This window comes from Telmatherina bonti (genome assembly GCF_933228915.1).
Source record: "Telmatherina bonti genome assembly, chromosome: 21".
Lineage (NCBI taxonomy): Eukaryota > Metazoa > Chordata > Actinopteri > Atheriniformes > Telmatherinidae > Telmatherina > Telmatherina bonti.
The window spans coordinates 22266470-22292115 of record NC_136630.1 but is presented as its reverse complement, the minus strand read 5'-3'; the positions used below and the strand labels follow the sequence as shown (position 1 = coordinate 22292115).

Below are 25646 nucleotides of genomic sequence, written 5' to 3'. Positions count from 1 at the left end.
ATATTGATCTGTAATATTTATATGAGGACTTTTTTTCATTGATGACCTGAAAGGGCACTAAACTGCAGCATCCCGTAGGGGTTAAACAGGTTGTTTCACAACAAGCCAGTTGCTGTGCCAAGCCAGAAATGAGAACATTGGACATTTTATGGAAACTTAAGATCATCATACTAAAAAAAACAAAACAAAAGCCACTAATGAGCAGCATTTAAAACTGCTGATGAACCTCTCCATGCAGAGGCACGCAGGTTGCACAGCTGCATTGCTGTGCTCAGCAATATATAACTAGGTAGGTGTATGCGTGATGTTTAAGACAAGTGTTGGAAATTGATCATGGTTGGGTGTGTGTGTATGAGTGTGTGTGGAGGGAGGTGCTGATTAATTTTCTTTGTGTTTTTTATTGTCTAAAGCACTTTGTGTTGCATTTTATTGTAGGAAAAGTGCTTTATAAATAAAGTTTGATTTGGGTCATCCCTAACCAATAAGCATGACTGAGGGCTAAAACTACAGAAAGACTAATTTTCAAACAGTTTTGTTGACTGGTGAATGCTGCGCTTCCCTGGATGTTTCAGACAGAAGGTGTCTGGTTGGTGGATGGTCACCATGGCCCGACAGGGCTGCAGCATCAGCGAGATAGTGGACTGATGTGTTGGTTTGGAATAATGTGGGTGAGACGGTAACATCTGTTCAGGTGCTGATGGTACTAAAATGTTAACTCAGTTAAAATTTCCAACTGACCACTTCCTGCTACGGTAGCATAATGCCGCCGCCTTCTTATATCAAAGAAGGGCTTCCATGTCAACATGAAACTAGATCTGGAAGTTTAAAAAATAATATGAAAGCTTATTCCCTGTAATTTCCACTAATTTTTAGGAGAAATAAACAGCAAATGCAGCAGAATTTAAAAACAGTATAAAACAAACTACCTAGTTGTTTTTCAGTAACTTTTTTTTTTTTTTTTTTTTTTTTTTTTTTTTTATCATTCGGGGTAAAACAGGAAAAAAAAAAAAGAGGAAGTCTTTTGACATTCTCAAACTTCTCAGTTTATTTAATGTAATAGTGAGCTGTTAAAAAGGCAAAACACTCCGCTTTAGTTCTCAAAAGGACAAAATAATTCAACACAAACAGCAGCGTTGATGTTCACTGACAAGTCGGCTTTTTGGTCACATATCTCCCGGGATAAATTCAATTAAATGACTTTCAGGTTACGGAAAGAAAACGATTCCATCAAGATCACCTCCCAACCTACCGAAGAAGTGGACTGTATTAATACTAAATAAGAACAAACAGGGGCGTCTCAAACACTGGTGATCCAGTCGCCGGGCCTCTTTGGAGAAAAGGAAATGTGCAACATCAACCGGTCGCATGAATATGACTCGTAACGTTTTACAACGTTAAAGGTTTCTCTGAATGCTGAGATCTTCTCTAGTTTTTGATGGCGTAAACTCTGACAACTACGTTGCTGGTCTGTTCACTATTAGCTTGATGAGCTCCATGTGTCTGCAACAATCAGCTCTGTGTGAGATACCAAAGTGGACTACATTAAAGCTTGCAATGCATGGAAAACATTTAAATGAACCAAAAAGAAGCTGTCGACTGAATATATGTTAAAAAAACAAAAAAAAAACAAAAAAAGAAAACAACTTTTAAATAGTCAAAAGTTTCCCCCCAAAAGGTTTAACTAATCTACTGAATTATTTCACAATATTCTGGTTCATTGTTGTTTATTTTATGTCTATATTAATATTGGCCATTTGCAGCTTCCATAGCAACACAAAAAAACCGGAAAAAAAGAAAACAAAAAAAACTAACAAAAAAAAAACAAACTACAGAGGTCAGTCCATACTGGAAGACCTGTAGACATTCCTGCAGACAGAAAGACAGCAGACTGACAAGCTCCAAGCTGATCAAACAACCCAATGAAGATAAAAACCTAGAAAAATAATCATGTGACGCAAGTACAGCCGTTTTCCCAAAAGAGTTTGTGACCTCGCCCCCAATGAGTAGCAGCTGTTGTACGATTCATGTTTGTGACAAGCCGGCTGAGTTGACGTTCTCCTGATCCACCGCAAAGAGGAACTACTTTAAGAAATTTAAAAAAAAAAAAAAAAAAAAAGACAGCAAGCAGGCAGGCGAGAAGTTCAGCCAGCCTCTCAAACGAGGCTGATTCAATTCTCAAAGATCTCGCAGAATCTGTGTGTCTCATGTCCATCGACGGCTACATTTATATGCACGTCAATTTACCATGCAACTTCTGAACTTCGATCAGGACACTTGTTGCCAGGTCTGCTCCACATTCTTTACAATGAGGATTAAATTAAAACTGATGGGCGAAAACAATCCAGTGGTGTTGGGGACACAACATGGGCATGACTTCTTCTAAGACAATGCACCACATCCCATTCTTTCTTAAAAATGAAGATTTGTTTACATGTTCTGTAACATGTAAACAGGAATATGAGTGAATTATGCTGCTAGGAGCTCTGAAAGCACCATTATTCAGAGTGACTAGCAGGAATATTGATGTGCATGTAAATGTACCGTAGCCATTGGGAGAATTTTATACTTTAACCCGACTAGATCTGGATTTGTGTTCGCATGTTGCACCAGAGCTTAGCTGCAGCCGTGCAAGTGGAAGATAAAAACATAAGTGACCTCAACTGATTTGTCTCCGGACAGCCATGTGCAGAAACAGAACAGGACTCTACAATCTACATTTAAGTGTTTGGTTGATATTTAAGGTGCAAAATGATCTCTAGTAAAAACATCCACAGAGTTCTGGTGTTTTTATGTCCTTAAAACTAAAAGATGAGATTCTGACACAGAATCCAAGTACAATAAATTTACTACCGAAAGAAAAACTTTTAACGGAATATATTGTTGGAAAATGCCATCAGCACCTACTTCTAGGCTCTGATCGAGCTCTGCGAGGCCCTCGGACCATTAAAATAGTTTGGAAACTGTAGTGAGATCGCTAAACAAGCGGGTAACACTTGTGATGCCGTCTGTCCTCCCCACCTAGATACCTCCCCCATCTCCTTTGAGAAAGTTTCCACAGAAGAGGATAATTCATACACCTCTAAATAGAGAGCAAGAGTCCCAAATTAACACACACAAAACAGGAAAAATAAAGGTGGGTATATTAAAAGAATAGTCTTACAACAGTTCACCATGGGGAGAGTTTGCAGTTTGGCGCAGTCAGTCCAGGCAGAGCTGACCAGGAGCTCGGCGGGAAGGGGAGGGGATGGAGGGCGGGAAGGGGAGGGGGGGTTCTTGGCAGAATGATTTTGCACTGTATGGCTGGGATGGTTGGAGTTTGTCAAACAGCACGCCTTTGGAAATGCAAACCAGCACCTCACTCTGACCCCTCCCACCGTGGAGGTGAAGGAGGGAGGCGAGGTGGTCTTCCTCTTTTCTTTTTTTCCTTTTTATTTTTGTGTTCGTCCGTTTGTTTGTTCTGCTTGTCCTTGGCTGCAGGCTCAGTCTAGTTCTATGGGGCTGCTGTCCTGGGCTTCTTCGGCCCCATCGTCCTCCTCACCAGACCCCATCAGGCTGTTCAGCAGATTTCCTGCCAGGTGAAACATACTCATCATGACTCTGATTAGTAATAAATACGAGTTAAATTGATCTTTTCAAGTTAACAGCATTGTTCAACTCACCTAGCAGACCGCCGTACGATGGAGACTGTTTGGGTGGGACGCCAAAGAAAAGCTGTCCTATTCTGTCAAGATACTGCGGATGTCATGTCCGAAGAAGAAGAAGAAGAATGGTGTTACTGATGTGCCGGATTATATAACAACAATATGTTGAATATGTCATATCACCGTGCTGTAAGGCTCACCTCATTATACATGGGGTCCCTCTTCAGAGAAGGTTGATATTGCTCACATAACACTGTGAAAACTGTTAATTTACCCCTAAATTGAAAAGAAAAATAGAAAAAGATGCTGTACGTATCCCACTGCTTGAACTTCTAAAAACATAAGAGAGCAATAAGAGAGTCGTCCTCACCCATCCACTGCCAGCAGCAGAAACCAGATAAAGTTTAGTAGAGGCTGGACAAAGGGAGGGCCCTTTTCTATGGACGGGTGTTTCTCTGTGTAAGTGCTGAACACTACGGAAGCGCTGTTTTTGTTCTTTAAGCACAGAAACCTGGAGGGTTTGTAAGTTACAAAGAGGACAGAAATAGAAAGAAGGCATGAAAGATAATAGAACACATCTGAGACTGTGACACAACAAAAACACAGAGTTGAGACTCTTTACACTTCACAAGCAGCATTAAAATTACAGTTTCATGTCTGTGTTTAACTAAGCAGAAACGGCAGTTCACTTACTGGAGAACAGCCTGCACCACAAACATGTCGACTTCGCTGCGGAAGCCTCGGGATGTTGAGTACTCCACCAGCATCTGCGCGCAGCCCTCCCCGTCAGATGAATGCAGGAAGTGATAACGAGACTCGCTGTAGTTTTGTTCTGAAAAAAAGAAGATGCAAACAAAAACAACTGACTAGGAGAAAAGTTGGGCAGAGTTTTTATATATTATTTGATTCACATTTTGTGGGTACAGACTTGATTTAAATTGCGATTCTCACGATTCTTTGATATTGCTGATTTTTGTAGAATTAAAACACTAAAAAACATAAAAAGAGGAAACAAGTCAATAAATCTAACAAACAAGAAGGTGGGGATGTTTCTGCTTTTGGCTGTCTAGTTCATAGTCCATTAATATGTACTTTTTCAAACAGTTTCTTTAGTTTCATACAACGTCCACCTTTCAAACTTGTACATTAAAATGTCTTTATTTAAGATTTAAATAAAATGTCTTATGAACTAAAAGACCATTATTAATAATCAATGTAAACATTAATAAAATGTCTTTATTAGACATTTTAATAAATGTCTATTTATTCTGAGAATATAAGATTATATATTAGAATTATTATATATACAATATATATATATATATATATATATATATATATATATATATATATATATATATATATATATATACACAATATATATTAGATTATATATATATATATATATATATATATATATATATATATATATATATATATGTATATATAGATAGATATATATAGATTATATATATATATACACATATATATGTATGTATGTATGTATGTATGTATACATATATATTTTAGTAGTAATGTTCAACCATTCACAGGAAATGGATCCAGGATAAATGAAATCTTGGTCAAATACAAGTAATCATTTACAACACAATGTTTAATCTTAGCAAGGTACAAAGTTTTAAAAGTATTTGTTGCTTTATTGCCCAAAATTGTATGATGAAAGAACATTTCTGTGGATATCTTGCAGTTTCAGACTTTCCCAAAAACAAATTTTTGATTTTTATTTCTGTCCCATTTGTCTTTTTTTTTTTTATATATTTTGTTGTCAATGATGTATTTTCTCTCTAAGTTTTATATCAAGCTGGCATTTCCTTCACTTGTGAAATAAGTATGTTTTAAGTTCACAGACAAGCAAGCAAGAGAACTTAGAGATGACTTCCTAAAGGGAATTTACACTTGCAGGTAAAAAAATCAGATTTTTCTAATCTTAAGTTTCAGAACCTCATTAAACAACCATATTTGATTATAGTGCATTTTGCCATAATTTCTGAATGATGCTTGTTTGGTATAAATCTAGCATCCTCAGCAATAAGCAACCAAACTCTGTATCTTAAAGGTACAGTGTGTAACCAATTTGGCTTTTTATTACCAACAATCAAGTATTGCTTTTATGTAAACGTATTTTAGCGAAGTCTAATCCCAACTGAATCCAAATGAAAGCGTTCTTGTAGTTTAGAATGAGTTATTTATAAATAAATAGGTGACGATGGGTCCAACAGCAGGCTGCATGTTGAATCGCCATCATTTAATAGTGTAGCCGAAAGGGGACAAACTTGTTAGCTGTACGTGTTTTAGCTGTGAATTCTTGTGTGTTGTCAGGGGAGGGGGGGGGTAAGGAGGAGGTGGAAAAAAAGCTAAGACGACCGCAGATCGTTCAACTAGCTGTTTTCCATACACTTTGCCCTCCAAGATGGAGGAAAAACAGCCAAGAAAATCTAAAGGCCGTGAGAAAAGGAGAGTCTACGTTGGTGCAGCGATTACCAGATGGACACACTACATGAGGGGGAGGGACTTTAAAACTAACACAAAGGTTACAGCCTTCTGCTGGATAGGTATGTTCATTCAGTCAAACAGTGAATCTTATTTTGCCAGTATGTCAGAAACAGGGCAGGTAGTCCAGCTACGACTTTATCCTCCCATTTGAGACAAATAATTTAAAAAGGGTGCTATGATGGTATTTGGAGTTTTCTGAGCTTTCTACAGTGTTACAGTGTTGAATCCTCATCAGACATGTGAACGGCACCGTTTTTATCACCTAAACGCATGTTTGAGTTTGAGTTCCAGCACGCTCTCCGTTCGGTTTCCATGGCGACGAAAAACGCGTCGTTTTAGAGAGTTTTCTACTTCGAAATCCTTGTGACGTCCCGGGGGATAAGGTTTGGTGATTGGTTACCTTCTACTGGTTAACTAGGGCATGTACACATACATCAGGCGGGTGCAAAACGTCGGACAAAGTTATTTCCAACGATGGTTGGTGAGTTTACCAAAGAGAGACATCCTGCTGCATTCGTTGCTGTGGGTTGCTGTTTTCCACTTCGTTTTCAGGGTCTGATTCAGGTTCCAACATGTAGGGCTGTATGCTATGTGTTGACATTGTATTTTGTTTTTTTTATTGAGTTCATATTAGCCTAATTCTTCTGTTTATGAGATGTTACAATGACGGCGAAAGCAGGTGTGGTGCGCGCTCCCGATGTAGTGCAGTGGCGGGAGGCGGGGCTTAATGCAGAAGAGTCTCAATCCACTCGTTTTGCCTGCAGGCTGATCTGACAGGCTACGGAAAGGGTCGGTCTGAAGTAAATAAAGCCATTTGTGACAATAACTCGATCAATCCCAGCCCCTCTGGGCTCAGAAATAAAAATAAATGAGCCTGAAATGCACATAATAGTTCCACTTTAATGTTACTTCTATAAAAAAAACAACGGCAGAGATGCTAATTTTTTTTAGCTTATGGTGGAAAAGCTCCATTGAGGCAGTTTTCAGTTGCTTTTGTGTGTTGATGTCCGCCCTCTGGTCACATGATTTCACACGATGACATTAGCTATTAGCAGTAGCTTAGTAGCAAATACATGGAGGACATGCTTGTAACTTACTGGCATCAATAACAAAACATATTTAAGTATCGTTCTGTACCTCATCCCCTGACGGGACACTCCAACTTATGCAAGATGTTGACATCTGTTACTCTCCGGGGATTCGGTAGCCGCAATAATGCATTTAAATGGCAAGGCGCCATTGAGCGCTACTACTCAGCTGTTTGAATTCATTTATTGAACCACTAGATGGGAGTAACTCTTACACACTGGGGCTTTAACTTCCTTCTCTAACTTGATTTGTTTCATTTTATCGAACACACAACCAGGGTATGAGATATTAGAGAGATGTGAGAGGATTAAGTTGACAGGAGTGCTTCTGGTGACCATCTTTTCTTTTGCAACAAGGCTCTAAGAGTTAAGACCTCTAAAAGTTAAAAATTAAACAAAGATGAAGCCATTTAGTAAAGCTAGGTTAAGATAAGTTATTCCTGCAGAGTCAATGCAAGATTTCCTCATCTACAACACCTGGTGTTTACAAAACATCACTGCAGTGACTCCAGTGCACCTGAAGTACCAGTATAAACTTTTATGTTGTTTAGCTGGCGCCACAAATGAGCAACAACGGCAGCTATATGGGACTGTGGCACGTTTTCCTCCACTGAAAGCAGCCCATACTGTTTTTACAAACATCACACACAACTACTGTGTGGTGCTTTAAAGTTTACATTTGTCAAAATTACAACTTGACTCAAGTTTTGCAATAAAAATGTCTTAATTAAAAGACTTTCTTTAGATTAATTCTGAGTTATGAAAATGATAAATATGTAATGTGTTGCACATCAGAAGCCACAGAGCAGTGAACAAAGGCAGACCGTCTAATACATGTTTCCTCTTCAGACAGAACACTTCCACTGAAAAGCCTGTTGAGGGTGTATGTTTTAGGCACACTCATTTTACAGTCGTGCTAAGTCTGACCAATTCAAGTCGTAAAAAGGTAGAAGTGTTGAAAAAATGTCCATGTTTTTCCCCGCTGGGCTTATCTTTTTAACTTTTATGCAAGACCAACACAATGAAGCCAAAACAGATGTGTTTGTAACATCACTGCAGGCTTTTTTTCACAACAGGCTTGTCATGGCAGGGAGAGCTGAAACTCACAGCATGCTATGACAGAGAAAAAGATCCCTGCAATGTTCTACTGACGCAACAGCTCTTTTATTGTTGTTTACGTTAGAAAAACTGTTGTTTCTTAAACAAAGCCTTGACTGAGTGATGAGCTGATTACCTTTCCACAAAGTGACAGCAAGCAGCTGATGGAGTTTTGGGTGACCCAATTTGCTGGATCCTCCTGTGGACCATTTCAAGGCTCTGGACACAAACGCTGCTCGCTCTGGAGAGTTCTGATCCATCAGGCTGAACAGCTTAGCCAGGTGTTCTGCTCCATGAACCCCAAACACACAGAGTTCATAGCACCAGCGTTATGAATCATCAAGGTTACGAACAAATCAAGCAGATCAATAAGGTAAAAAAATAAAAATGAATAAACAATTCATCAAATGCAGTGTAACTTCAAGCCTTAATAATACAAAGAAGAGTCTAGAGTGATATCTGTCAGCAGGGTTAAGGGATTAAGGACTTTTAAATATGCATCTCTCTTTACAATTGAGGCAGTCAACTTTACATTCTCACTCACAATTAAAAGACAGAAGACACTAAATCCATTGTATACAAAGATTAAAGAAAACAAATGCATGGTGCACATTGCACCAAGGCTGTCTTTTAAAGTTGAATATATCATTAGCCACCCACCTAATATTTCATCTTCAACTTTTGTATCAGATTTCTCCAAAACCTCCAGAACAAGCATGGATAGATCTGCTGCACTGTTTTGCTGAAAAACAATATATCACCAACTTGATTTATTAGACAATATTTTCTAAACAAGTGATATATAAATTGACCTAATCAACAAGCACATCCTGAAATATCACATCCTCTACATGCACTCTCAAAACTTGTGTTTTACTTATGTGATCCTGACTAAACTTGTATTTCCCCTTTCATACAGTTGTGCTTATATGTATTCATACCCTTTCATTAAAGAAAAGAGTACATTTACAATAGTCATTTAAATAACTAGACTTAAAAAAGGAGCAATAACTAAAAATTTGCAAAAATATAACTTAGTAATATGAGACACTGTTTTTTCATTTAATTGAGTTGAAGAAAGAAAAAAAAAAAACAAATTGGTCCTGGACAAATTCAAGCATTTTTCTGTTGAACAGTGGGACAAAATACCTGTCAACAGGTGCAGAAGTCTGACTGACAGGAACAGAAAACGCCTGACTGTAGCAGAAACATTAAAAGACTGTTCAACAAAATATTAGTTTATGAGGGATGTAATATGTAATAAATTATCTTATTTGTTTGCTTTTTAAAAAAAATATTTCTATTGAACCAGAATTAGAAAATAATATAATGATTTTCATAATTTTTTAAAATTTATTTTTACTTTAGTCAATTTAAGCTTATTTTACAGGCAGCTGGTTTTTTTTTTTCTTTCCTTCTTTAATGAAAGGGTATGAATAAAAACGAGCACAACTGTACACTGTGCAATTACATGACAAGAGACAAAAATCCTTCAGTAGCTCATACCTGGTTATAGCTGAAGAAGAGAAGAGCACCATTATACATCAGCTCTCGGGCTTCGGCGTGTTTTGCCTGTGACATGTACCTGATAGGAAAAGTGTGCGTTAACATTACACCTGGGATGACATTATCACTTATTTGCCCAGATTACTTATCACCCCCGAACCTCTGGTTAAATGTTGCATCAAATACAATCATTTTATTGAAGGCAAAATTCCACTTAAAGGGCATAAGTATTCCTGTTTCAAAGTAAAAAATAAATAAATAAATAAATAAATAAAATAAAAATAGTGATACTGGGTTCATGGCAAGTAAGCATCATAGGAATTGGCTGGTTAAGTGAGTGGGTACCAAACTAAATCATTGATATAGAAAATAGATACTAGCTCTCGCAAAAATAAAACTTTGACTACTGCACTGAGATGCAGAGATGAGCATTGAGTTAGTAAATTAGTAATAATGTCACTCTGTTATGCTGTGTTTATGTTAGTGACATTACTATTTTACTATAAGATAAAATCATTGTGAAGCGGTTTCTTATCAAAACAGCACATAATGACAACAAGAAATTTAACTCTAACTAGACCGATAACAAATTTTTTCAATGTGAATTATAACCACCAGAAAATAACCAGTTATATACTGGGATTTAATCAGGTTAAGCAGAAATATGTCCATCCATCAGACTGCTGGCCACAGTACGGTGCTGCAGAATGCGGCTAGCTACATGCTAACACAGCTGGCTAGCTTTAACGCACATGTTTAGGTAATGACAGGCCAACCTTAATTATTTTGTTGCCCACTACATTAACTTAATTTAAAGTCTACGTATTTCTTCTCATGAAAGACAAAGATAAGTTGTCTAATTGTCTTTTGTTAAGTAGCTTAGCTAACGTGACTGTGCTAGCATTAGCGTGCTACCTGTGTTGTTGCTAAAAGTATGGCTAGCCAATGGCCGTAGTGAACAGAAAAGGACAGAAACAACGACCGTCCAACCATACAGACAGTCCAACACAAGTAGGTGGGTCTGTGGTGAAATCCAGCCAACCACCCACAAGCAGCAGAGATAGCAAGGCTGACAGCAGAATGATCTGGAACAGGCAGGCCTCAAAGCCAGGTGACTATACAACTCTACCCAGCTACGAGATGTAAGGCTTACCTAAAAAACAAAGTCCTATACATCTGGTGTGCTTCATAGTAATCTCCTTTTTCTACGCTGGCACGTAGTTTTCCTTCGACCCTCTGGACACCTCCACGGTTTCTGACACTGGAGGACCTCAGAGACTCCGGCTCCGACATGGTCGCTCCTTCTGCAGCAGCTACTCTGAGTGTTGACAGAGCGAAGCCGGAAAGCTTTTAAGTGAGCTGACCCTCGTCGCTTGCCGTAGCCGGTGTGTATAGTTCTATGGCTGGATAATTGGAAATATTATACACAAAGTTTATCCAGCAAAAAACACTGTAAGAAGATTTCATTTTGACATGGATTACACTTGCACCTTCTGCAGCCTGGAGGTAGAAACTATTGATCATTTATTTTATCACTGTTTGTTCACAGTAAGACTGAAAGATGCAGAAGATCATTCCTGCCAGCAGCCATCAGTCTCCAGAACAAGACCTCCTCAAATTAATTATATACTTCAATATTAAATTTCCCTTTGGGGATTAAAGTATTTTCATTTAATTTCATTCATTTCACTAAATTGCTCTGGATTAATGTACAAACTTTTATTCAAAAGAAAACAGAACATTGCGTACATTTAAAATAAAAGGACTTTTTTTATTTTATTTTGAAGGACTTGTCATTTTTTTGTACAACTTGTTATACTCATGGGAAAGTTTCATATTCATAAAAGGAAATGGGCTGACGGCAAGCCGAGCTTTGCAATGTTTTTACAAGAATTTTTTCAATACAGCACCATCATTAAAGATCTTGAAAGTCCTAAGGCCTTAAAAACAACGGGCATATTGGACAAATTCTTATTTCACTGATATAGTCTCACTGATACTTTGTATGATATGTATGTGTATAGACGTATACACAGGTCAAGATGCTCATTCTTTTTTCTTTTTTTTATGTATTGTCCATGGCCTGCATATTCTTTTTGTACCTGTTTTTATTTAATTCTTGATCCACTGACTTATCAGTTTATGTTCTGTATTTTTTGTTCAATTGTGTAATAAAAATGAAAAATGAAAAAAAGAGAGACTGGAAAAATGGGCAAAGTTTGTGAAATCTTATGACGATCAGAGGTCCCTGAAGGGGTCATGGTTGATCAAGGTTAAAATACCAGACGTTAAACTACTCATAAAAGGGAAGACCTTTTTTACATGGAAGATGTGAAATCTTCCACAATCCAGGGTTTTGGTTGAAGCTGAATTTCAGTGGATTGAATAATGAACATAGATTATAAATGACACAATATGTGAAACTACTTTGCAGATTTAAATACTATTAATATGATGATCAATTAGTGATTTTACAAATTAAATTTTGCATTTTGTATAGAATGGTGCAGAAGATGCTTATGTCCAGTTTAATCTTCTTTCTTATTTTTAGTGCACTTTTTAGGCGCTGTAAAACATTAACATTGTTAGAGTTTTGCATTCTTGCTGAATTCAAGATGTCAGCAGTCCATTGTTCTCATTGTGTGATTCTTCTCTTCATGGGCCATGAGTCATGAGTTTGAGTTCCAGCACACTCTCCGTTCGGTTTCCATGGCGACGAAAAACGCGTCGTTTTAGAGAGTTTTTTCTACTTGGAAATCCTTGTGACGTCCCGGGGGATAAGGTTCGGCGATTGGTTACCTTCTACTGGTTAACAAGGGCATGTACACATACATCAGGCAGGTGCAAAACGTCGGATAAAGTTATTTCCAACGATGGCTGGTGAGTTTACCAAAGAGAGACATCCTGCTGCATTCGTTGCTGTGGGTTGCTGTTTTCCACTTCGTTTTCAGGGTCTGATTCAGGTTCCAACATGTAGGGCTGTATGCTATGTGTTGACATTGTATTTTGTTTTTTTATTGAGTTCATATTAGCCTAATCCTTCTGTTTATGAGATGTTACAATGACGGCAAAAGCAGTTGTGGTGCGCGCTCCCGATGTAGTGCAGTGGCGGGAGGCGGGGCTTAATGCAGAAGAGTCTCAATCCACTCGTTTTGCCTGCAGGCTGATCTGACAGCCTATGGAGAGGGTCGGTCTGAAGTAAATAAAGCCATTTGTGACAATAACTCGATCAATCCCAGCCCCTCTGGGCTCAGAAATAAAAATAAATGAGCCTGAAATGCACATAATAGTTCCACTTTAATACAAAAACAAAAATCTTTAGTCACCTGCAGAATGGAGAAGTCTGATAAAAACTTGCTAATTAGTTTTAACTGGCCTGTTCTAAATGATTAAATGGGGATATAGCTACCAAACTCAACCACCATCTTGCATCTGAATTGTGCTTTCCTGGCTAAATAATGGAAAATTAAATGATGTGCCCAAGGCCATTTTATGGATTTTTTTCATCCATGTTTTATCCAGCATCATGGCAAGCAGGATGCCATGTTGTGCTGAACAACACTGGTTACTATGCCAAAAAGGAGCTTTGTGGATACAGAAGAAATAAACTTTCGTTTATATAAACCTCCTTTGATACTTAACTTTTATTCTTTATTATTTATATTTGTTTATTACTGAATTAGAAATTAATGGGCTTCCTCTGGACCTGATAGGAGAAAAAAGAAATGGGACACATTTCTATCTATATATCTATCAATCAATCAATCAATCAATCAATCAATCAATCTTTCTATCTATCTATCTATCTATATATATATATATATATATATATATATATACATATATATATATATATATATATATATATATATATATATATATATATATATATATATACATATATATATATATATATATATATATATATATATATATATATATATATATATATATATATATATATATATATATATATATATATATATATAGATACTACTTCTTTGCCTGCTCCAAAATATATGTATACATATACACTATTCACAAAAAGTTAGGGATATTCAGCTTTTGGGTGAAATTTCACAACAAGCCTAAAATGCATTCAAACCTGTACAGGTGAACTTAATGTGATCTTCTCTAAGCTTTTAAATGCACATGTCCAACTGTTAAATGTTTCAATAAATTTTGCACAAGTTACTGTTCTCTAACAAGGAGCTTAACGGCAAAAATCACGGCAGGTGTGTGATCCTTGAATTAACCAATAAATGTCCTGGTTCAATTAGAGCTGGTGTTTAAACAGTTGTCCTCATCATGCTGTTCACATTTTGACATCATGAGACCAAGACGACACCTAACAATGGAACAACAGTCCCTTGCCATTGCGATGCTTCAAACAGGACGTTCTCAGACAGAAGTGGCCACTGAGCTTGGAGTGTCACAGAGTGTCATCAGCAGGTTGCAACAGAGATATCGAGAGACTGGAAGAGTCACAGAAAGGCCTAGAAGTGGACGTCCTTTGGCCACATCCCGTGCTGATGACCGCTACATTGTGAACACTGCCCTGAGAAACCGGATGATGAATGCCACTCAACTCCAGGCACGTTTAAGAGAAGTGAGAGGCACCCAAGTGTCACGTCAGACCATTCCAAACCGTTTCCATCAGCGTGGTCTGCGTGCTAGACGACCTGCACGGGTACCTGACCACACCACCAGGCACAGGCATCATCGTCTTGCATGGGCCAGGGAGCATTTACGCTGGACGAGGAACCAGTGGGCCTCAGTGCTGTTCTCTGATCAAAGTCGATTCACACTGAGCAGAAATGATGGCCGGCAACGATGTTGGAGACGTCAGGGAGAGCGCTATGCATCAGCCACTGTTGTCACCAGGCCAGCTTTTGGTGGTGGCGGTGTTACAGTGTGGGCAGGGGTGTCCACTTGGTACAGAACTGCCCTACACTTTGTGAATGGTACAGTGACAAGCCCATACTACCTGAATAACATCATTAATCCAGTGATTGTGCCCCTACATGAACAGCACAGGCCTAATTTCATCTTCATGGACGACAATGCTCCTGCTCATCGAGGCCGCATCATCAGGGAACGGTTGTTGGAGACTGGTGCACCTCAAATGGAATGGCCTGCACTCTCTCCAGACCTGAATCCCATTGAAAACCTGTGGGATCAGCTGAGCCGTCGTGTAGAGGCTCGAAACCCTGCACCCCAGAACCTCAATGACCCGAGGGCTGCCCTTCAAGAAGAGTGGGATGCCATGCCTCAGCAGGCAATAAGTTGCCTTGTGAACAGCATGAGACGTTGTTGTCAAGCTGTAATTGATGCTCAAGGGCACATGACGAGATATTGAGACGTTCACATTTTTTGTTGTGGTGTACTTGTTGTTACCTTTTGTGTTGAATGAATTTTTTGAGATGAGGAAATCAATAGTGCATCCTTCTACTTAAATGTCTTACTTTTATGATATTATATCACTGTAGCATGAACATATTGCATTTTCCATAAATGTCACCTGAAAGCCAAATATCCCTAACTTTTATATATATATATATACATATATATACATATATACATATATATCCCCTCCCCGAGCAGTCACCTTATCGTGGTGGAGGGGTTTGTGCGTCCCGAGGATCCTAGCAGCTATGTTGTCGGGGGCTTTATGCCCCTGGTAGGGTCACCCATGGCAAACAAGTGTCTAGGGGAGGGACCAGACCAAGCACGGCTCATCGACCTCTATGATGACGACCAACCTGGGCATGAATGTTCCCTTGCCTGGACGCGGGTTACCGGGACCCCCCTCTGGAGCCAGGCCTGGAGGTGGGGTACGAGAGCGAGCGTCTGGTGGCCGGGCCTTCGCCCATGGGGCCCGGTCGGGCTCAGCCCAAAAGGGTTACATGGGCCCCACCTCCCGTGGGCTCACCATCTGTGGGAGGAGCCGTAGGGGTCGGGTGCAATGTGAGCTGGGCGGCAGCAAGGGGCGGGGACCCTGGCGGTCCAATCCCCGGCTGCAGAAGCTGGCTCTAGGGACGTGGAACGTCACCTCTCTGGTGGGGAAGGAGCCTGAGCTTGTGCGCGAGGTTGAGCGGTTCCGGCTAGATATAGTTGGACTCACCTCGACGCATGGCTTGGGCTCTGGAACCAGTACCCTCGAAAGGGGCTGGACTTTCTTCCACTCTGGAGTTGCTCATGGTGGGAGGCGCCGAGCAGGTGTGGGCATTCTCATCAGCCCCCAGCTTGGTGCCTGCACGTTGGGGTTTACCCTGGTGGATGAAAGGGTAGTTTCCCTCCGCCTCCGGGTGAGGGGACGGGTCCTGACTGTTGTCTGTGCTTATGCGCCGAACAGCAGTTCAGAGTACCCACCCTTTCTGGAGTCCTTGGAGGGAGTGCTGGAGGGTGCTCCTTCTGGGGACTCCATTGTTCTGCTGGGGGACTTCAATGCTCACGTTCAATGCAACACCATGTTCCAACATAAGAGTGTCCATATGTACCCCTGGCTTCAGGATTCCCTGGGCCGCAGTTCGATGATCGATTTTGTAGTCGTATCGTCGGACCTGCGGCCACATGCCTTGGACACTCGGGTGAAGAGGGGGGCGGAGCTGTCAACTGATCACCACCTGGTGGTGAGTTGGCTCAGATGGTGGGGGAGGAAGCCGGTCAGATCTGGCAGGCCCAAACGTGTTGTGAGGGTCTGCTGGGAACGTCTGGCTGAGTCCCCTGTCAGAGCGAGCTTCAACTCCCACCTTCAGCAGAGCTTTGAACATGTCCCGAGTGAGGCGGGGGACATTGAGTCCGAATGGGCTGTGTTCCGTGCCTCTATTGCTGAGGCGGCCAGCTGGAGCTGTGGCTGTAAGGTCGCTGGTGCCTGTCGTGGCGGTAATCCCAGGACTCGTTGGTGGACACCAGCAGTGAGGGATGCCGTCAAGCCGAAGAAGGAGTCCTATTGGGCCTTCTTGGCCTGTGGGACTCTGGAGGCAGCTGATGGGTACCGGCGGGCTAAGCGGCATGCGGCCTCGGCTGTTGCCGAGGCAAAAACTCGGGCATGGGAGGAGTTCGGCGAGGCCATGGAGAAAGACTTCCGGACGGCTTCGAGGAGATTCTGGTCCACCATCCGGCGGCTCAGGAGGGGGAAGCAGTGCTCCATCAATACTGTGTACAGTGGAGGTGGGAAGCTGACCTCAACTCGGAACGTAGTGGGTCGGTGGAAGGAATACTTCGAAGACCTCCTCAATCCTGCCAGCACGTCTTCCAATGAGGAAGCGGAGCTGGTGGACTCAGGAGTGGACTCTCCTATCTCTGGGGCTGAAGTCGCTGAGGTGGTCAAAAAGCTCCTTGGCGGCATGGCCCCGGGGGTGGATGAGATCCGCCCAGAGTTCCTTAAGGCTCTGGATGCTATGGGGCTATCCTGGCTGACACGCCTCTGCAGCATTGCGTGGACATCGGGGGCAGTACCGCTGGATTGGCAGACTGGGGTGGTGGTCCCCCCTTTTTAAGAAGGGGGACCAGAGGGTGTGTTCCAATTTCAGGGGAATCACACTCCTCAGCCTCCCTGGTAAGGTCTATTCAGGGGTCCTGGAGAGGAGGGTCCGCCGGATAGTTGAATCCCGGATTGAGGAGGAGCAGTGTGGTTTTCGTCCTGGTCGCAGAACAGTGGACCAGCTCTATACCCTCTTTGGGGTCCTGGAGGGGGCATGGGAGTTTGCCCAACCAGTCTACATGTGTTTTGTGGACCTGGAGAAGGCATTCGACCGTGTCCCCCGGGGGCTTCTGTGGGGGGTACTCCGGGAGTATGGGATACCGGACCCCCTTGTACGGGCTGTCCGGTCCCTGTACGACAGGTGTCAGAGCTTGGTCCGCATTGCCGGTAGTAAGTCGGATTCGTTTCCGGTGAGGGTTGGACTCCGCCAAGGCTGCCCTTAATCACCGATTCTGTTCATAACTTATATGGACAGAATTTCTAGGCGCAGCCGAGGTGTTGAGGGGATCCGACTTGGTGGCCTCAGGATTGGGTCCCTGCTTTTTGCGGATGACGTGGTCCTGTTGGCTTCATCTGGTCGTGATCTCCAGCTCTCGCTTGAGCGATTTGCGGCCGAGTGTAAAGCAGCTGGGATGAGAATCAGCACCTCCAAATCTGAGACCATGGTCCTCAACCGGAATAGGGTGGATTGCCCTCTCCGGGTCGGGAGTGAGGTCCTGCCTCAAGTGGAGGAGTTTAAATATCTCGGGGTCTTGTTCACGAGTGAGGGAAGGATGGAGTGCGAGATCGACAGACGGATCGGTGCGGCGTCTGCAGTAATGCGGACTCTGCGCCGGTCTGTCGTGGTGAAGAAGGAGCTGAGCCAGAAGGCGAAGTTCTCGATTTACCAGTCGATCTACGTTCCTACCCTCACCTATGGTTATGAGCTGTGGGTCGTGACCGAAAGAACGGTCACGGTTTCCTCCGCAGGGTGGCCGGGCTCACCCTTAGAGATGGCTCGGGCATCTGGTCAGGATGCCTCCTGGACGCCTCCCTGGTGAGGTGTTCCAGGCACGTCCCTCTGGGAGGAGACCCCGGGGAAGACCCAGGACACGCTGGAGGGATTATATCTCTCGGCTGGCCTGGGAACGCCTCGGGATCCCCGAGCCTAAGCTGGGCTTCCCTGCTTAGGCTGCTGCCCCTGCGACCCGTCCCCGGATAAGCGGCAGAAGATGGATGGATGGATGGATGGATATATATATATATATGTGTGTGTGTGTGTGTGTGTGTGTGTATCTGCAGGAAGACTAAAGACATGTTAACAATGAGGAAATGAGAGTGTATGTATATAAAAATACATAATACATAAAAATGTATGGAAATATGCAAACCATTAATTCATTCATACATGTGGGTAGCTCAAAAGTTTGAAACCTGCCACTATTTTGATCATAACCTGCTGGCTCTACAAAGGTAACTTCATCCTCTGTAGTCAAAACTACATAAAACTATACAGACAAAGGTCACCTGAGAAGCTTATTGTGCACTGTGGAAGTGGTTTGTAAACCTGAATGCCAGAAAATGTGCAATTTATATAGACTGAAAAGTCCCATGTTTTTTGTTTGTCTGTTGGGGGACTGGCGTTTTGCTCTGTGGCCTGGAGTGATTTATGTGATGTACACTGTGTTGGAGAGAGAGATTGATGAATGCTTACCCTCCCTTGCAAAACTAAAACACTCACCTGTTTATAGTTCTGAATGTCACAGAAGGCAGAAGATGTTATATTCTAGTCAACAGAGTTCATAAACATGTTGTGTCCAGAATTTATCCTTAACACAGACACACACAGAGTGTGTTTGTGTGCTATAGCTGCATGAATGATTTCATTCTGTCTAATCCAGCAGAATATCTTAGTTGACATGGTTTGTAGAACTTATATGACTCTGATGATAATTCTTTTACTCTCTCAGCTCCTGCATTTAAACATCATTTGCAAAGTCAGCAATTAATCTCTGAAAAAGGTCTAGAATAAAGCACTTGTATGGAGCTCACTGACTCAGAGGAAGACGTTTGAGTAAACTGGAAAGTTTAGTGTGGTCTCTTCTACGAGGAAACATTTTTCATCTGCCAAATTTCATGTTCAAAAGAAAAAATTAACATATGAAATTATTGAACACACGCAATATGTTATGCGTATAAAACTGGCTTTAGAAAAGACCTGTCACAGGAAAGGGTTAATAAACTTGGTAAAAGCAAAGAGCATGATCATTAACACCGGATGGAATATCTGATTGTTTTTAACCAATCCCACAATGGGGATGGTTTTCACACAAGCACAAGTTGCATTTGGCAGTCCATTTCTTTTGAACAGATTTGTATTGAAAAGGGACAGCTCCCTCCATCACAACCTGAAACTTTAGGCCTCCATTACACATTAAAATGGAATCAGCTGAGACTAACACTTTTTGAGAACTGAAATTAAAGTTAAAATTGTGAAGACCAACCCCATTCTCCCCTAAAACCTAGGAACCAATTTAAGAAGATTTGAAAAAAAGATAATAGCGAATGAAGTGCATTAATGTAATTTACAAACCATTTTACAGAAAATACTATGTTTTAAATATGGAATAAGGGTGAAGCAGAAAGAAGAAAAAAAAATATGAAGGCGTAATACTGACCCTAAATGAGAAAAGGGCTGAGAAAGACACAAGATCAACAAGACTGATCCAAATGTTCAAGAAGCAAATAAATGTGATATTTCTCTTTCTAGCTTGCTGAAAAATAATACAGGAAGAGTGTCTTTCTGTGAATTCATGTGTGGGGGTGCTATAGCTCAACTAATTTAGTGGGTGCATCACATACAGAAGTTGAAGCTCCTCAAAACAGCCAACGCAGGTTTAAGTCCCGGTTTGGAAACCTTTGCTATATGTTATCTGCTGGTGCACATCACAAGTTTGATTATGACTTGATATTTGAACAATTCAGTGTTTGTCAGTATTGCAGTTTCTGCCACTGATTAAATTCAGGAGCCAGCGACCGATATATCACATTATGATTTGACACAGTCATTTCTATTCATGTCAAAAAATGCCAGTGTAATTTGGCATGTTAGTCCTGATCTTAATACTGCATTTAAGTGAAAAACTTAAATTGCAGTTGTTAGTGAGGCTACTTCAGTTGCTAGCACAATTTGATTGTCGTAATAAATAAATAAATAAAAATCTTACTGTTGTCTCAGTGAAAGCGCACATAATTTTAAACCATCTATGAGTAAAATAAACTATTTAAAATGAACAAAAAAAAACCAAAACAAAACAAACAAAACAAAAAAAAAAAAAAACAGAAGTACACTGATACTGGCTTTAGGTTTAAAACCTGTAGCGCCACTTCTTCCTGCAGTACACCCGTTCAGACACTAGAGGGAGACAGATACCGTCTCGGGAGATGCAACTTTATATTCTTGAAACGCAAACCTCCATCCTTTAAGTTTGTAAATATACTTTTTTCCCCTAAACTATCTTATTTTTGGCACGTAAATGCACGATTTAACAAAATTATCCTCTGTTAAACAGACTCTAAGGGAACCCGTGGGAACGATGCAGTGAAGGAAGTGGGTCTTTGCGTCCCACGCAGAGGAGGGTTTTCCGGTTAAACTTTCCTTTGTGATTGGGAAGTGGTGATGTGATGCTAAAGCTGTTTATCCCCAGACATAACACGCAAGTGGCGAATATGATAAGTAAGCGTTCTTACATAAATGTATTACATTGTGTTTGAGCTGTAATCGTTATTAAGTAAGATAAAAACCGGCAGTGTGATAGATCGGAGCACCGCTGTGCATGTCGCTAATGTCTGGCTGCCATGCTAATGGCTGCTAGCTAACTTGGGGTGTCTGCAGCCAGTCGGGAAGCTGACTGCTTGAGCCGGTCTTAGCATTTGGCACGTAAATGTAATAGTTTTTTTCTTTGCATTTCACGTGCAGTATGTACGTCTTAACATCGCATCCCGTCTTCAGCGCGTGATAAGATTGTTTTGGTTAACTCCCACCCAAACAAGCTAACAATAGCTTAGCATGTGTGTCTGTTTTGGACAGTGACAGCTGTAGGCTGCGGCCCCATGACATCTGTGCAGAGGCCTCCTGAAACGTGGATTCCTGCTCCCCATACCATCAGTTGTCATGAGTCTTTTTTTAAACACTCTGACCAGACAACAGCTTCTTTTTCTTTAAGCATACACTGGCCAGACTGGTCCAGATAGCGCAGGTTATCTGTTATCTGTAGTTGGAAAAAAGCATTAAAAAAAAAAAAATGCTTTGGCAGGTAAAATAGATAATCACTATTTGCTTATTTGTTTCTCATCTTCTTCTACACAGCCGCTCGAAGCCTAGTCCTGCTGAAATGGGTGTAAACTCGGTCGTTTTGTAACACAGGTAAGTGACTTTTTATTTTGGCATCTTTGTTAATGTTGATTTCAGGTCAGATTCGAGACACAGCCTGTACCTGTAGACTACGACCCTTAGGGCTGGTAATATCCATGGTATTGGGTTTAATATTCATAGAACCAGAGCTGTCAGGGCGTGCATCTCCCTGAATGTACCAGTGATACATTTCTAAGAAGCTAATGTGGGCGTGTGGAGAGGCATGTGGGTGTCTTTCGTCAGTACATTGTATGAAAGCCTGTTTAAAGAGCAGCCATCTGTTGGTAAGGTCTGGGATGAGGCAACTGATGCTGCAGTGAGCATCTCTACTGAACCACTTTAAATGCATGGATTAATATTATATGTTTGTGAATGTGTGTACATTTGTATGTAGGGGGGTATGTATGTGTATATACGTGTATGCGTTTATCTCTTTCTCTTGTTTTGTCTGTTTTCTGTTCTCTTTCTGTCTCTCTTCTGTCCTCTCATGTCATCAGTCTGCTTGCTTAAATGTTGGACAAGACAATTTAAACAAAGGGGGAAAAAAGAAAAATGCACGGATTAATTACATTTGTGGCATATGATATGGCAGATTAGTGTGGTCTATTAATATGAACTGCAGGGATATAAAGTAAAGTGCACTTTCTCACACGGTGTTGTGGCGAGATATGTATCTCAGGCTGGGGTGTTGCACTGAGACACGATGTGGAGCTGTCGCAACACGCTTTATCTCCACAATCTTATTATGGTGGCTTGCAGTTTTGTTAGGCTATCTCTTTGTTATAGGCAGACGTATCGAGTTTGAAGAATGCTTTCACTTTGCTGACCTTGTTAAGATTAAATTCAGCTCTCTCACTTGCTTTGCAACTAAGGTAACACACCGTCTTGTCAGAAGGTGTGTTAGATTAGCAGAAACACAAGAGGATTGGCAGGCAGGTGGGCTGATGTAGTCACAAAGTAGTTTGCTGTGGGCTATTAGACAGTTTGACATGCAAATCGGATTCTTTTAAATAGCTTTGCTGTTCACCTTTTTTTTGTTTTTTTTTTGTTATTAAGTCTTAAAATGTTTATTAAACAGATTCTGTTTGACATATACTTTAATGTGTTGGATTTTGGAAAACCCAAAACAACAAAGGTGCACTGCTTTCATGTAAAACAGCTCTGATGAAGCTAAAGCACAGCCTCACCCTGAACCTCAGTCTTAGTTTTTACTGGTTGAAATGTCTGTTTGTGAGGTACTTGACCGGGTTTGGTTTCACTATTCATTCTGCAGTTATTCAGCAAATGCGTGCAACCAGACAACATTTACTCTTTGGAGTACTTTGAAGGTTTAGAAATGCATTTAATTATGGATCTCTAATGAGAATTGTGGCACATTGTTGATGTCCAACTCATCTTTTCCCCAAGACAGTGATTTACAGGTGAGAAATGGCTGATATTGAATCAGCTGGATTTAGCTGCAAACTCCTTAACACCTGAGCATTTTTAAGTACATTAAAATTATTGACACATTTTAAAGACAAAAATAAATGAATAAAGATTTACATAGACTACAATTCCTGTAAAGAAGGCTGTTAATTTGACAAAGTTCAGCATGAATTTTCAGTTATTTTCCAACTAACTAATATTAATAAAATTTCAATGTAAATAAGATTTGCTTTTTTTTTAGTAGACAATCTTAATTGCATTTAGTGTAACATTGCATAATTGGAAAATTAAAAAAAAGAAAAATCTAAACTTAAACCCAAACTTATGACATTTAGTGATAATTGTTTCGTAAGACATTGAAGATATTCTTGGACTAAAATATTAAAAAATAAACATATTAATAGCAGTGTCCATCTATACTGGAATGATGTTATAACCATGTTATGACCACCATACAATGTGTGCTGATATTACTACAAGGCATAAAACAACAGTGATCCGGAGCTGAGGTGTACAAAGTGAACTCGATACTAAGTGTTTCAATAAATCGGAATTGGGATGATCCAGAACCGGATCCGATCTCTGAAATCAAATCAAAGTTAAACCATATTAGGGATTAAGGACAGATTTAGAGCTGCACGTCTTTTCTGCCCTCAGGATTTGATACTGATTCATGTTATTCTGCATCTAAGTTGAAGTTTAGATTCCAAGATGTTCAGTGCTGTTGGATTGGATAGTATTATAAGTTCTCGTCGGGACATTTTAAGTTTTACTCTCCTCACGTGACACAGTGGATCTGAAGTAGCACATTATGAGATTTATACCACACGTTTGGCTGATATCTATCAAGCAGCTCCAGCTGTCATGTAGTCAAGGTTCTCTCATTAATATTACACAATGTGATGCTCGTAGCTCCTGGTGGTTGTCTGTTTGGTCTCACCTGGTTGTTTAAGAGAAATAAATTTCCACACTTTCTGTCTCTCAAGTCGGTCATGCTATGGCAAGCTTAAAACATCGAAGAGCAGAGGGTGTTGTCAGCAACCTGAACCACTCTGCTGAGTACCATGAGCACGATCAGGCATCTTCTATGTGCTCCATTGTGTTTATCTTAATTTCTGGGTTTTGTCCTGTTTTTCCCCTGACCTTGTGTTTTTTTACGGACTCCTTGGTCGTAGCTCCGCGCTGAAAACTCAGGTCATCAGTGGCTGCTAAAACCTCCTGGTTCTCTGAGACTAAATCAATCATTAGCTGTGTGAGCTGCAACTGGCTTCATTTTTCTTCGAAGTTGACAGCATCATTTTATTTCTGATGTAATTGTGCGGTTTGTGTTTCTCCAAGTTGCAGATGTTGGATCAGGATGAAACTGGCTAACGTGGTTCCTCGTATTAGTTTTATTAGCAGAGCACAGCAGTTTGTAAGGCTTAATTTCCTCCCCACATGCTTCTTATTTTATTTGTATTAGGTAACTGCTTTAAAATATGCTTTTGACACCTTTTTTTTTTTTTATCACATCACTCTGTATCCCCTAATCATATCACCTCTTTCAGATTGTTAGCTTAACATTGGATCTGCTATGTAACTATTACTTCTTCTGGGTTTTATACCAGGTTAGGGACTACAGCTACTGTGGAGTGTTGGAAAGTTGAATAGCTCAGATTATGTTCTGCTTCTATATCACTATGCGTCATAGAATTTACAAAAAAAAAAAGCCACATCTCTGGCTCGTTAATTTTTCTTTAAAATCCTATTTTAACAGCAATCCCTAAGCAAGCAAGAACGACCTGATTGGTTAGCAGATATTCTAATATTTCCTTTCATTTGCCTGAGTAGAAATAGAGTAGATAGTCCAAATGATAAAAGATCCTGAAAGCCTTTCAGGGGGATTTCAGATCATCATGCAGTGAAGGTGCTGCTGCCGTTGGGTGCCAGCGCGAGGAGTGACATCTCAGTCAACACTGCTTCATTGTTTTCAAGCCCGCTCTGCGGTCACAACAGAATCCCCACCAAAACCCCCACGGCTACAAAATCCATATTAGAGAAGGGAGATAAACACAAATGTGGCTTTTTGTTTATCTCGCTTTTCCAAACAGTCCATGAAGGAAAGCAGGCAGTTTTATCCAGCACACTCCATACTGTTTAATCTGATCAATGAAGCTGTCATATGCTACATGATGCCATTATAGTCATGTCATGATAAAGGGCATTTAGTCCAGTTAGCAGCTCAAATGTCCCGTATGTGGCTGAAACCTGATTGGACGGATGGTTAACTTCAGTTTACTTTGAAGTCCGCGATTATCCTAAATTATCCCCAAGAGTTATGACTCGTCTTTGTACTTCCTGTAGCTTCCTTTATGAAATTCTTTCAGTGCTGATGGCGACTTGCTGGATGAACCGAACGTATAAAAAATCACACTAAGGCTGTTTTTGAAGTTCTTGTTCGACCGCTATAAATAGCATTTCTAAAATAGCTGCTACAGCAACAGTTGTAAAAG

General features: G+C 40.7%; 2 protein-coding genes across 2 annotated transcripts in view; one reads left to right on the top strand and one right to left on the bottom strand.

Annotated features, from left to right (window-relative positions):
• Positions 1-1034: 1034 nt before the first annotated feature.
• Positions 1035-11156, bottom strand: get4 (guided entry of tail-anchored proteins factor 4). Its single transcript, XM_079260763.1, has 9 exons — positions 11001-11156; positions 9848-9926; positions 9002-9083; positions 8478-8627; positions 4335-4473; positions 4012-4152; positions 3842-3917; positions 3660-3732; positions 1035-3568 (listed from the first exon to the last, which is right to left on the bottom strand). The coding sequence occupies exons 1-9, from the start codon at positions 11138-11140 to the stop codon at positions 3480-3482; spliced, it is 969 nt and encodes a 322-aa protein (XP_079116889.1). The 5' UTR covers positions 11141-11156; the 3' UTR covers positions 1035-3479.
• A 9796-nt stretch (positions 11157-20952) lies between these two features.
• Positions 20953-25646, top strand: part of mrtfab (myocardin related transcription factor Ab) — a 40607-nt gene continuing 35913 nt past the window's right edge. The window contains exons 1-2 of the mRNA XM_079261471.1: positions 20953-21048; positions 21682-21738. The gene's annotated coding sequence lies outside the window, so the exon portion shown is untranslated. The remainder of the gene's footprint in view (positions 21049-21681; positions 21739-25646) is intronic.

Bases quoted from the DNA above. Each gene is read 5' to 3' on its own strand.
- get4 (XM_079260763.1), bottom strand. From the start codon at position 11,140: ATGTCGGAGCCGGAGTCTCTGAGGTCCTCCAGTGTCAGAAACCGTGGA. The intron at 9,927-11,000 runs GTAAGCCTTACA...TTTTCCTATCAG, and splicing joins TATAGGACTTTGTTTTTTAG to GTACATGTCACAGGCAAAAC. The intron at 3,733-3,841 runs GTGAGCCTTACA...TGACATCCGCAG, and splicing joins GGGACCCCATGTATAATGAG to TATCTTGACAGAATAGGACA.